At 41.2% G+C, this 14,377-nt stretch overlaps 1 protein-coding gene across 1 annotated transcript in view; it reads right to left on the bottom strand.

Moving 5' to 3' along the window:
- Positions 1-14,377, bottom strand: part of TECPR2 (tectonin beta-propeller repeat containing 2) — a 100,123-nt gene that overhangs the window by 78,866 nt on the left and 6,880 nt on the right. The window contains exon 2 of the mRNA XM_089659430.1: positions 3,319-3,589. Within this exon, the coding sequence (XP_089515556.1) occupies positions 3,319-3,537 (219 nt within the window). The 5' untranslated portion in view covers positions 3,538-3,589. The remainder of the gene's footprint in view (positions 1-3,318; positions 3,590-14,377) is intronic.

The raw sequence follows: 14,377 nt of genomic DNA, 5'->3' as shown, positions 1-14,377 counted from the left end.
ATTCATATGGGCACAGTGTTGCAGGACCGCGCAATTGTCAAAGTATGATAGCGCTGAAAGCTGAAAATTGGCCTGGACAGGAAGGAGGTGAAAGTGTCCGGACTTGAAGTGGTTAACATACACACCCGCAGTGGTTTGCATGATTGGGGTGCGATTCTGATGCGGTGTGGAATTTGCGCAGAAAACGCTGCGAATTCCGCACCACATTAGTGTGAACTCAGCCTAAAGCTTAATGGAACAAGCTAAAAGTTAGAAACTGATTGGCTAACATGCACAGCTGCACCAGGTACTGAGCGCACCAGTTTTAGTAAATCTCCACCAGTGACATGCATTGCAAGGGGATTCCCCCATGTAAATGTTTGTGAAAGGTTTCACTTCTTTAATGTTTATGGAATATCCCCACCCATACAGCAAAACACAAGTTTAATATTTTTTTTTTTATTTCCTTCCCACAATGAGTACTTTATGTTCCCAATTATATTTTGGTCAATTCACTTGTATGCCTTGCAATTATGATACCCAGTCGTGGGTTTCTGGGGTCCGTTACAGATGTGGGGGATTCTTATACAATTCATTTTATAATAACATGTAGGGTAAGCAATGTGTGGCAAAATCCAGGCTGGCTACGGGATGAAAGAAAAGATCCGACTCAGGGACCAGGATGTGCTGCCACTTTTCACTAGAAATAGAACTATGGAGGAAGTTTTGCTTTAAATCTTGCAAAGCCTCCCAGCTGTGTATCCATCACAAAGATTTTAGGAATAATTACACATTAGGCACACTGATTGTTCCATTAGCAGCTGGCTGAAGGGATGAAAGAAAAAAAAAAAAAATATATATCACAAAATGCTGATCAGCAATACAAAACTAAAAATGGATTTCAGCACTTCTGCACATGAGAATAAAGAAATTGTAAGTGCTGTATTTTAATACTAGATGGGAAAGCCACATTTCCCAGGAAAAAGGGAAATCTAATATTTCCACAGGGACTATAAACTCTGAGGCCTTAAAATGTAATTGGTCAATCTACCTAAATTGGATAGGAGATCTCTGCACACTGTTTCTGTGCCTAAAAAGGCTAAAAAGGAGAAAACATTTTGAAACCTGACAGCATTTTATAATATACCAAAGGTTTTACAGCTTAGCTGCCATTTCTCTACAACTAGATGTATTATCTTCCCACGATACCTTCCCAATATCATCTTTAAAGAAAAAATTCCACGCATGGTACATTTTTTCATAGTTATATTGGTCAAGCTTGGACCAACGTAACCATGTATATAACATACCTGGCCAATACCCCTGGAAGATGGAATCACTCAGGTACACAGATACTCTAGTGATCTCCATTTCCTTCCAGGTCCCATACTGAACAGCAGACCTGATGCATACTGAACATAGGTCAGCCACTCAGCATGAGTACCATTTAGAGCAGTGGTTCTCAACCTTCCTAATGTCGCGACCCTTTAATAAAGTTCCTCATGTTGTGGTGACCCCCAACCATAAAATTATTCAAAACGGTCGATCATTTTGCGCCCTGGTCAATCGACTGAAGGAATTTGATGGGAACGGAAGTTAATCTGATTGCCAATTGGATCTGATAGTAAAACTGAAGCGTGTATGGCCAGTATTCCCCCTCTCCCCCCTAGGGATATCAGCCCTCTCCCACACCAAGTTGTCTGTCCTGAGGCTCCATTTATGACCCCAGAAAGTTTGGGATTGCTGGTCGCTGTGTACTTCCACCTAGCCGGCCGTGTGCCCCGGTGCCAGCCCTTGTGCTGTGAGGAGAAGCCTCCGTGGGAGGTGAGCGGCTGTAGGGCACATGCTCTGCGGGTAACCAGATCCCCCCTCCCCGAAGACAAAGGGGGGCCCGGCTCACATCTATCCAGCTGTTGTAAGCAGCTGCCCGCCCGGGGAAACATGCAGCAGGTGCAAGGTCAGCCAATGGGCGGCAGTGGGGCACCTCCAACCTGCCCCTTGCAGGGGAGGAACCTCCAGCCTGGCCGGCCGCTCATAACGCACAGGGAAGAGGGAGCGAGCCAGTAAGTGTGCTGGTGTTAGTTCAGTGTGAGAGGCTTGCAGAAAGCCGGGAGTGCAGGACACCCTGCCGAGCCCCTCCGGCCGCCCTCACCACTACTTCATAGAGTATCTGCATGTGGGCGGACCCGCCTGAAGACAGAGGAGCGGTGTCTCGGTTCCTAAGACCATTGGAAATATGTGTTTTCTGATGGTCTTAGGCGACCCCTGTGAAAGGGTCGTTCGACCCCCAAAGGGGTCGCGACCCACAGGTTGAGAACCGCTGATTTAGAGGATGCTTTACACTCTCTCAATGAATGCAAAGCGTTCTCCGATTGGATGAGGTGGATGTAGAGCAGCAGTGTGCTATGTCGCAAGATCACTCTGGGATGGGAGGGGATGATGCTATTGACAGTCATTCCTGGTCCGATTATCAGGATTCATTAATTTCTGAACATGTTAAACCCATATTTAGAGTGTAACATGTTTAGCATCCACTACCTCACCCCCCCCCCCCCCCATTCCCTCCTTCCCTGTGACAGGGGATCCTCTCCCCACACCCACTGTAATAATTCAAAAACAGCACAGCTGTGTGGGATGCCCACACAGCCAAGTCCTTCAGAGTTCTTTGACTTGTGACTGATGGGCTGTATTTCTGAATTAACTACTAAGGCGCTGGGAAGAGCTCTCGTAGTTCACTGACCCTCCCGGACTGTCTGTCCACAACAGAGGTCTACCGACAGTACGCAGGAGCCTGCCAATGCACCAACAATCCGCTGATTGTGGATGCAATGCTTTGCAGGCTCCTAAGAAAAAAAAAAAAAAATAGTAATATTATAATATATATATATATATATATTTTTTTTTTTTTTAAATAATACATTTTAGAAAGAGAACAAAAAAAATAAGTGCATTTATTTCAGGTACTTATATAGCACTGTCAAATTACACAGCACTTTACATATATATTGTACATTCACATCAGTCTCGAACCCTCAACTTTGGTGTTTTTTTATTACCCAATAGAGAAAAATATCAGTTGCATCATTTATTGCTAGGTTTTTCTTACAAAAAGGTAGCTCCAAAACGTTTGAGCTTCAGGCCTTCTGCCTCAGGCAACTTGCAGTGGAGATGTGACTCTCCATAAAGTAATACTGAATTTTTTTCCCCCCTGAGGGTTTGGAGCTTCGCGCTACAAAAATACTCAGGTGTGAAGGCTGCCTTAGCTTTTCAACAAGTTGAAATGTAAAAAAAAAAAAAAAAAAAAAAAAAATTTAATTAGATAAAAATGCAAGCCCTTACCTCCAAATTATACTTTTTCATCTTTTTTGTATGTCGGCAGTAGAGGTACAACATTCCGATACTGCTGCCGATTGCAATGTAGTCGCCATTGACGTCCAGTGCTGTGAGGTAGACGAGGAGGGAACGGAAGCCTTTCTGAACTTTAGCAGGGATGGCATTCAGAATGGAGTACAAGGGACAGAACTCCTTAAAGGTTATATCTCCTGGTAAACTGGCCATGTCTCCCAGTCTGGTACACAGCAGCACTATGTTACATCATTCCAAGCTGTCCCTGGGAGAAAAGGAAAAATTGAAAAACAGGAATGACTTTCATCTGAGCTGACTGCATAGCATATCCCCAAAGCAATATCAGATAAACAATCGTCAAACACACTCAATCATTTTTATTTTTTTTTTATGACACTACCTCTTTTAAAAAAAAAGAAAAAAAAAAAAAAAAAAAGGAAGAAGGTCACCAGGACAAAGAGCAATAGAGGTCTCTCTCTTCAACGGTCCAAAACTAGAAGAAAACATGTTAGGGATACACAGATTTTCACATGCACATATGAAAAAAAAAAAATCCCTTTTCAAGCAATAATTTGAATATGCTGCCCACTGAAAAAAAAATGTGAGGTCTTATCTCAGATTGGGGGTTTCAATTCCCCTTTTAAAAATGGCAGCAAAGAATTACCATGAGATATAATAAATGTTCCAGAGAATACTTTGCCGGTAAATTCTAAACCTAAGTTTTTCCATTCACCACAATGGATTTTTCTGTAGAACTTCCCCAGAAAACCCAGTGAAGTCATTACCAAAAAAAACAAAACACCACTATTATATTATACAAGTAGTCTCCCTAGCAGTCTGATTATGTCAGTATTTCTGTGCTCAAAAGCAGTACATTTTTTTGCATGGAAATTTTTTTTTTTTTTTTTATTGTAGGCTGTAATTTTTAGGAATAACTCACTGAAATCTGTCCAAACAAGAGTCTAGTAAACGTCCCGGGTATGATAAAATTTGAAACACGAAATCATAAATTATAATTTAATAATCATAAAAAAAGTATATAATAATAAAATTTAATTAAATAATATAATCAAACCAAAAACACTGAAATTTGAAATAGAGCGCCAAGTTCGCACATTGCTGAGCAAAGTCGCAAAATCGTTTTCAGTGTCTGATGAGGAATTTCCCCCACAAATCATTATCACTCAATTCTGCAAGTGGTTCTGATTTACTATCGCTGTTCTCTAGCCGGTCTAAAACCGCTTTTGACCTAAAGGGACGCTTTTTGGACGCCATGGACGTTTCTCAGTTTCCAGGCAGAAAGAACAGTAAAAATGCAGGCAGGGCACCGGACAAAGCACTCGGGACAAAATGTATGTGAAATGGTTTGATACAGGAATGTTATACTATGTGATTTTAGTGTATTTAGTGAATGCCACTTTTTGTCATTTTCAAATTTCCCGCTGTTCCATCCCCCATACGTCCTGACGTCGCAGTGAACGGAACCCGGAAGACAGATGCCGGCATCGGCCGGAGGACATTACAGGGGACACTGCAGGGGGGACATCGGGGGAGCGCAGGACAAGGTAAGTGAAGAAGAGATCCCGAAGCAGCGCCGCATGGTAAGTCCGAGTGTAGCTCAGGGTTACCACTGAAACTTTACCCCGAGCTACACTCGGGAATACCTCCAGGGAGGTTAAAGAGTGAAAATCCGGTATTTGGTAGATATTCTCTGCAAAAGAGAAAAGGTCTTCTACTGTTTTTTGGAAAGACAGGAGAACATCCTGTATTTGTTCTCTTGAAGAGCAAGAAATATCCAATCAGATAGGCAGCCTAGCGGCCAACTAAAGGAGTGGGTGTAGCAGGTGAACAGGAGGTGCCGCTACTGGCAGGACTTCCAAATAAACTTTGCAAAAAGATTTACAAAGAAAAATACTGTCTATAGCAAGCCACGATGGCAAACATACAGAAAAAATAGACACTGGACTTTTATTCAGCTCCTAGAGGTGTCTGGCATTTTTTTTTCCTTTTACGGTTTTTCGTCCATGCACATATAGGCTTTTGGAGGAGCTTGGAGGCAGAAAAAAAAAACAAAAAAACAAAAAAAAACACACTCACTAACGCATCCAGCAGCAGCTTTTTGCCAAAAAAAATGCTTGACGCATCCAAACACGTGAAAATGCGTATTAATACTAGGCACCTTTAGAGCTTCAGAGTCAATTCATTTCAATGGCCAGAATAAATGATTAGTCTGTCCAATGAAATGAATTAACACCGAACGCTTGATGTCGTTGAACGCGCTTTCTGCCAAAATGCCACTGCCAGAAAGAAAGGAGTCTAGAAGAGATAGAAAAACATCAGGTGTGCATGAGGCCTTGGGGTATACATACACTTTACATATACCATAGAAAGCAACTGCTAGATCTGTCTGACAAGTGAAAAAATACCCCGTTGTCCCTCTCCGAAATCCAGTACGGTCCTATAAACTCCTCTGCAGTGTTATCTCAAGCATTATATTTAGCTCTGCCCAGTTCTCTGAACTACAGAACATCTCCACCCCCCAAGTTAAGAATGTGAGAAAGGGGGGGAGGGGGGGGGTTAGTCCCATCACACTTCCTGTTCTAGGGTCATAACATTGCTCCTCCATAAACCCAGCAGAGCGAATGCCTGTTGTCACCCTAAAGACAGGGAATGGCGCAGAGAACTACAACTCTGTGTTGCACAAACAAACTCTAGAGGAACGGGTTCACTTTAACAAGGAATTGAAAAAAAAAAAAAAAAAGAAAAACAAAAAACGTCCCAATAGTCTCCTCACAACCACATAGGTAATGAGCAGTACACACCTTAGATCATCTTCCTTCTGTTCGTCTGTCTGGGCCCCACAGCACTACACTAACATTTCCTCCACAATTCTGCATGGTGGGGAAGGAGAGGCGGAGCCTTTCGAGCAAAAGTTTTTCTAATTTCAGCTCCGCCCCAAACTTTATCACCATAACTAAGATTGATGACCATTTGCATTTCACTAGCTTACAGTCAGGGAAAAAAACATCTGACAACTAATCCTTATTAGCAGCTACTTGAGCTACAGAATTACATAGTTAAGGTGAAAAAACTGTAAGTTCATCTAGTAGAAAAAGGTACAGACAACCTTCTTATATAACTGTGGTCTCCAAATTGTGATCCGGGGTCCAGATGCAGCCCTTTGCATGCCCTTATCTGGCCCACTATTCCCGCACACCAACCATGGGGCACTACCCCTCCCGCTGACGCCAACCATAGGGCACTACCCCTCCCGCCGACGCCAACCATGGGGCACTACCCCTCCCGCCGACGCCAACCATGGGGCACTACCCCTCCCGCCGACGCCAACCATGGGGCACTACCCCTCCCGCCGACGCCAACCATGGGGCACTACCCCTCCCGCCGACGCCAACCATGGGGCACTACCCCTCCCCCCGACGCCAACCATGGGGCACTACGCCTCCCACCGACGCCAACCATGGGGCACTACGCCTCCCACCGACGCCAACCATGGGGCACTACCCCTCCCACCGACATCAACCATGGGGCACTAACCCTCCCGCCAATGCCAACCATGGGGCACTAACCCTCCCACCGACGCCAACCATGGGGCACTACCCCTCCCGCCGACGCCAACCATGGGGCACTATTTTTCCACAGACACTAATGAGGTACTATTCCTCCCACTTGACACCAACCAAGGTACATGTTTTACTCCTACTGATGCCAGGACAATTTCTATTCACAATGGCCAGCGTTCGGCCACACTAAAGTCTGAACAGTAAACTGGCCCTTTGTTTAGAAAGTTTGGAGACCCCTGGTATACGCAATCCTAAACCCACAGTTGATCCAGAGGAAGTGAAAAAAAGTCCTATAAAAAGCATGATCCAATTTGCTGCATCTGTGGGAAAAAAAAAAAATTCTCTCTGATCCCCAAAAGCCACCAGATATTCCCTAGATCAACAATCTCTGGTGCCATTACCTAGAAATGCCAATATCCAGTTATAATTTTGCACATTTAGGAATGCATCCAGCTAGTTTTAAAATCAATTCACTGAGCTGGCTAGAACTAGTTCCTAAGGGAGTCTGTTCCAAAATGTGCTCTTACTCTAAAGAAGCCTTTCCATAGGTAGAGGTAATCTCTTTTTCCCAGATGTATAGTGTGCTTCATTCTCTTTGGTGACCTTAAAGTGAAGAATTGTTCAGTATGAGGACCACTTATGTCTTTAAACATGGTGATCATCTCCCACCAAGGGAGAGAATGCAGTTTGGCTAATCCTCATAGATAAGATCCTCCACTAATGAGTCCCCCGATCAACCCCTAGATCTCTCCTGTAGTAATTCTGCTTCTGGATTCACCCACAAGAGTCCACAGGTAACCAGGTAAAGCAAAAAAAAAAACAAAAAACAAAAACGAAGCACAAAATGATTCTTGAATTAGCCACAATAATGTCATTTGGTGTTGTCCCCCCCCCCCCCCCCATTGTCCCTGCGTGGCTTCCGGTGAAGATGGCACGGCTCAGGTTCTCAGTTCCTCCTTTACTCATCATTTCTCTGTTGCTCCATGTTACTCACCCTAAAACCAACAGTGAAAAACGTCACGACACAATGAAGCAGCTCTGCCTATGCAAAGGCAATTATCTTTCCAAGTCAAATATCTGTCCACCCACCGGAGACGTCGATCTGTTTCAGCCTAAGAATAACTTTACATTCCACTTAAACCCGCGGAGCCAAGAAACAGCTCTAATCAGAGAGAAGAACTTCTAGACGGCTGAACGTTCTACATATGGAGGACCCGGCTCCTTGAAGTTGCCAATTACAGCGATGAAGTGAATCTGAGCAGCAAGCGGTTCCGGAGATTGAACCCCGCACAGGAGACAATTGTCCTGGGTCCGGAGGAAGAAAGGCAACTGTGTAGTGAAGGGCAGGAAGATACAGAGGAATCCATTCTTTAGATCAGACAAGCCTCTTCCAGGTAGAAATCTTCACAATGATCACAGTAGCAGGCGCAGGACTGATCAATCTCCCTGTAATTATGAGCTCACATTGCTCCATTGCCCTCCATAATGACACACAGCTGGCCTCCACAATGTTGGAGGAATGTCAGGAAGGCTTCTACTTTCAGGAATACGGTTTGCAGTTTGATGAAAGTTATCAATGTTTCATAAAGACTCTGACTGCCAAAAGGCTGGTTAGTGCGATTGCATAGAAACCAACAGGAGCTTGGCCAGCGGAGTCCATCTAAAGGACAATCTTCCTTCTAAATTCCATCATCCCCAGCAAACACAGCTCTCCGCGTAACAAATGCCAAAGAAACCATTACAAAAAAAAAAAAAAGGAAGAAGAAAACATTTGCAGAATCTACAACAAGCAGATTCTAATGCAGGCCATAGACGGTATCTATTTGTATCCATTTCGGATACAGATGTTTATTTTCGGATACAAATAGATACAATGTTGCAACCGCAATACTTTTAAATGTCAAATATAATGGTGGACTGAAGTTCTTCTTTTCTTCTTCTTATTCATATTCTATTTCTTCTTTTCCTTCTTATTCATATTCTATTTCTTCTTATTCTATTCCTAATTCATATTCTATTTCTTCTTTTCCTTCTTATTCATATTCTATTTCTTCTTATTCTATTCCTTATTCATATTCTATTTCTTCGTTTCCTTCTTATTCATATTCTTTTCCTTCTTATTCATATTCTATTTCTTCTTATTCTATTCCTTATTCATATTCTATTTCTTCTTTTCCTTCTTATTCATATTCTATTTCTTCTTTTCCTTCTTATTCATATTCTATTTCTTCTTTTCCTTCTTATTCATATTCTATTTCTTCTTTTCCTTCTTATTCATATTCTATTTCTTATTATTCATATTCTATTTCTTCTTATTCTATTCCTTATTCATATTCTATTTCTTCTTTTTCTTCTTATTCATATTCTATTTCTTCTTTTCCTTCTTATTCATATTCTATTTCTTCTTATTCTATTCCTTATTCATATTCTATTTCTTCTTTTCCTTCTCATTCATATTCTATTTCTTCTTTTCCTTCTTATTCATATTCTATTTCTTATTATTCATATTCTATTTCTTCTTATTCTATTCCTTATTCATATTCTATTTCTTCTTTTTCTTCTTATTCATATTCTATTTCTTCTTTTCCTTCTTATTCATATTCTATTTCTTCTTTTCCTTCTTATTCATATTCTATTTCTTCTTTTCCTTCTTATTCATATTCTATTTCTTATTATTCATATTCTATTTCTTCTTATTCTATTCCTTATTCATATTCTATTTCTTCTTTTCCTTCTTATTCATATTCTATTTCTTCTTTTCCTTCTTATTCATATTCTATTTCTTCTTATTCATATTCTATTTCTTCTTATTCTATTCCTTATTCATATTCTATTTCTTCTTTTTCTTCTTATTCATATTCTATTTCTTCTTTTTCTTCTTATTCATATTCTATTTCTTCTTTTTCTTCTTATTCATATTCTATTTCTTCTTTTCCTTCTCATTCATATTCTATTTCTTCTTTTCCTTCTTATTCATATTCTATTTCTTCTTATTCTTTTCCTTATTCATATTCTATTTCTTCTTTTCCTTCTTATTCATATTCTATTTCTTCTTTTCCTTCTTATTCATATTCTATTTCTTCTTTTCCTTCTTATTCATATTCTATTTCTTCTTTTCCTTCTTATTCATATTCTATTTCTTCTTTTCCTTCTTCTTGCAGGTCACGGCTCATGCACATTTTTTTTTTTAATCGGTAAAAAGATCGGCTGATCGACAAAATCGTCCGTTTTTTCCCAACATAGCCAATTAAAAAAAGTGTCAAAATCACGAAAAACAGCCAACAAATTCACCCACTAACGATCCAAAAATCAACCGATTCTTTCGGCCGATTTTCAACCCATCTATGGCCTGCTTACGGCTGCATTCATTCCTTTCTATGCATTGCCAATGTGCATTGATGCGTATTTTCTTGTATTGCCATTATCAACAGACTCTTAAAGCGTATCCAAACCCCAAAGAAACACCATCATGTATTGCAGCTTACCAGTCCTTAGATGAAAATGTAGCCACCACACTTGCAGTTGTGGGGGGCAGTAAAAATAAGCAGTTGAGCCACAGCTTTATCACCCTCAAAGTGGAGTTCCAGCCGTTTTTGTGCTCATTAAAAGTCAGCAGCTACAAAAACTGTAGCTGCTGATGTTTAAGCCCTCATGCACACGGGACGTTTTGATAACACTGGTAACGTTTGCTGTGTAAAGTCACATTAAAAGCGCAAGTTTTTCAGCGTTTTGTAGCATTTTTGCATTAGCGTTTAGCGGCGTTTTCCTGCGTTTACATTTTTTAGGTTTTTTTTTTCTACAGCTAAAAAAAAAAAAAACTCCTCTAGAAACCCACTAGTCCTGGTTTTTTTTTCCCAGCCAGAAAAATGTTGATTCCAGTCTACGTGTGTATGGACACATAGGATAACATGCTGGGGGGTTTACTGGCTGTAGAAAGAAAAGAAAAAAAAAACAAAAAAAACAGCAAAAGCCAAAAACAGCCGCTGTGAAAACGTCAAGTGAGCATGAGGACTCAAACACACACTTACCTGTCCCAGGGTCCAGCAATGTACTCACCTGCACAGTCCCTTCTCTCCTTCTGTCCTCCACGGCGCCGGCATCTCTACTGTGGGCACCAGGCTGTGACAGCTTGTGGCTTCACAGCCTGGTGCCCCCTGAGCATGTGCAAGTCACGCCACTCCTCCTGATTGGTCCGGCAGTCTCCCGGGACCTGTGAAAGTTCCCAGGAGACTGCAGGTGCAAGGAGGGGGCCGAATTTCTCAAGTCACTTCTCCACGGTGAACTGAGCTGGAAGTGTGAGCGGATACCTGCCAAAACCAGGTACCCGTTCCCCCCCCTAAAAGGTGCCAAATATGGCGGGGGGGGCACAAAATAAGCAGAGCTTCCGCTTTAGAGTGGAACTTCGCTTTAAGCTGCAAAGGCATCTCAGCTGGACAGATGTAACCTTCACACGGCCATAATGCTTTGCCTTTGGGTGTTAAAGGATAAGTTCACCTTTCATAACAGCTTACAGTACAACCATATTCAGGGTGTAACATGATATGATCATACCAGCCCCCACTCCCCCCCCCCCCTTTGCCAGCTACTGGGAGATCTTCTCCCCCTTCGCTAGCACTCAAAATTATAAAAAAAAAACCCATGTGGCTGTGTGGGGCTCCGCCCGACCGCATTACTCATTCACAGTGTTCTGTAAATGAGAAAACTACAAGTCCCTATAGCCTTAGCGGCTGTTGGTTTGTAGTTCTCAATGCACCATCGCGGCGCTGTTCAGCACTGTGGCAGTTCACCGAGTCTTCCTGTCGGTATATCTGCTTGCTCATACATCCCATACAGGTGAGCAGATATACTGACAGATCTGTAGGAGACCTGCATGGCACAAGCAATCTGCTGATCGCTGGTGCAATGGTTTACAGGATCCCAAAACAAGAAAATTATAAAATGCATATTTTTTTTACCTGCAAAAAAAAAAAAAAAAAAAAAAAAAGTGCATTTATTATTTTTTGTATAAAGGTGAACTTATCCTTTAAAACAGGTGGTGAGGCCATGAAATAAAGCCTTCCAGCCACCTATCAAAACCCCCTGAAAAGCGATCCACTGCAATCCTGATGTAAACAAGCTCTTAGGCTATTTTTCTTTTATTTTTACCTGTTGATCTGCTCATTAAAGTGGTTGTAAAGCTCAGACATGAAATGTGAACAAAGCACATCCCTCTATAGTGTGTACTTGTCTCTATTAACCCCTTCCCGCCGATGCCTCCCTGCCCTTACAGATGTTCTAGGCACCAGGAGGCGGGCTTTCTGATCATATGACATTCGTGATTGGCTGTCACATGATCGGAAAGCTTTCGGTTACCGGCCATCAAGTATGCTGAAAACACGCAGTCTCATTACATTTGGGAAGCATATATATATATGTGGCCTCTTGGCATTAAAGCCCACCCGCCGAGAGGTCGCATATATGGGTACGGCCATCTGGAAGAGGTTAAGAGTACCATGTGTCTTTTCTGGCCACTGCTTTGTGCCCGTGCTATCTGCATGAATCACAAATTTTTCTGACACCAAGAGAAAAGGGTGACAGGGGAGGGAGCTCCAGCACACAGCCTGCGATTTACTCAGATCTATTCAGGGTGGATAAAAATCAATGATTTAAAAAAAAAAAAAAAAAAAAAAATAGATTTTTTTTTATTTAAATCGGATTTTTTTAAATAAAATGCTTTTTGAGGAAAATATATTACCAACCAAAGGTTATTCCATCATGAAATAAAGATTAGTATTTTAATTATGTAGAATAAGGCTGTATATGTTTCATTTTTTTGGTAAATAAATTCCATGAATCCATTCACAATGTCATGCTCTTCCAGAGGTTTTTGTAAGATTATTGGGCAGTTTCTCTGCCTACAAGATATTATCACAGATGTTGGTTTACTTTTGCAGTTCTCAAAACTGAATTTGACTCAGCGGAGATCACATGCCTCTTCTTCACAGCAAAAATTTTATAACATGAACAGAGTTAAGAAAAAGACCTTCATCCTAACTTCTACAAACCTATGAATACAGAATCAACCCCTTCACTGCGAAGTTTCAAGAAGTTCAGTGAATAGAATAGAAACAATATTTTTCTGATTGTTTGGAGTGGAATAGATCTGCACAAGAAGAAAGTGAAACTAAGTGTGAGGAGGAAGGGGCTGACAGTCGAAGTTCTTCAAATATATAGATTTTGTTTAGCCAAATTAGTTACAAACATGGATGTTTAAGCAAATCACATATGCTGGAATGTTATTGTTTCAGATGAATAAATCTATTTAAATTGTTATTATTAAGGTAATGATTATTTTTCTCCTTCCTAAATACAACAGAAAAGTTGTCCAAATATGAATGATTAACCTATTAAACTGGGGATAAAAAAACTAATATGAAAAGTTGTTATTCTAAAAATCTTCATCTACTTGTATATTAAAGTTATACCAGCAAGAATTAGTCTTTATGTAGAAAACTAGGATTTACATCAAGCCTTACTGACTAGTGATTTAAATCAGTTTAATTTAAATCAAATCCACCCTGGATCTATTCCTGTGTGGAGGGAGGTGTGTCCCTTCCCTCCAATCAGCTCTCAGAGCTCTCCTCACTGAGCACTGCAGTGTGTCATTTCAGCTCTCCACCCCCTTTCTTCTGACAGTTCAGGGAAGCTTTATAAATTGTGGACTTTTACCTAATGTAGATAAGAAAAGACTTCTGATAAACAGATACAACTTATGTATGAGGGATTTGTTTCATCTCTGTGTATCACCTGAGGTCGCTCACTTCACTAGGTATAGGTTTACAGTCACTTTAAGGCTGCAGTCACACTACAGAAGCATGTGAACACATAAAATTGCACAATTTTGCGCATGTTCATGAAAAAGGCTAAAACACGTCAAAAGTCACTATTAATGGCACCCCAAATGCAGCAAGCAGATACAGTGTTTCTCAAACAAAAACTGTGTGACAAAAAATAAATAAAATCATGGGAGTTCAACACTCAGAAAGGTGCAGAAGATACTTTGCCACATTTGTCGTGCATAGGGTGTAGCTAAACAAGAAGGGGAAAAAAAAAAAAAAAGTCACACACATACGTGACACCCGACACATGCGTGTCTGCAAAGTGTGAACACATTTTGTTGTGTCAAAAAACTGTCACACATTTTTCCAGACAATGGACATCGCACAGATTTGTGCTAGCACCATTTAAAACAACATCCGCCCCATGTACACATTATTATTATACAGGATTTATATCGCGCCAACAGTTTGCTCAGCGCTGTACATTACAATGGGAGACAATACAGTGACAATACAATACACGAGGGCCCTGCTCCTTGGAGCTTACAATCTAGGAGGGAGGGGATAGTGGTACGGGAGGAAATAGCTGTGGGGGATGGAGTGGTAGGAAGAGTGGAGGAGATCAGCAATTAGCTGAGGGCGGGGTAGGCTTCC

The sequence above is a fragment of the Staurois parvus genome, unplaced genomic scaffold (genome assembly GCF_062004578.1).
Source record: "Staurois parvus isolate SC_StPar_1 unplaced genomic scaffold, SC_StPar_1.0 ptg001156l, whole genome shotgun sequence".
Taxonomy (NCBI): Eukaryota; Metazoa; Chordata; class Amphibia; order Anura; family Ranidae; genus Staurois; species Staurois parvus.
This window is presented reverse-complemented; position numbering and strand designations above follow the sequence as displayed.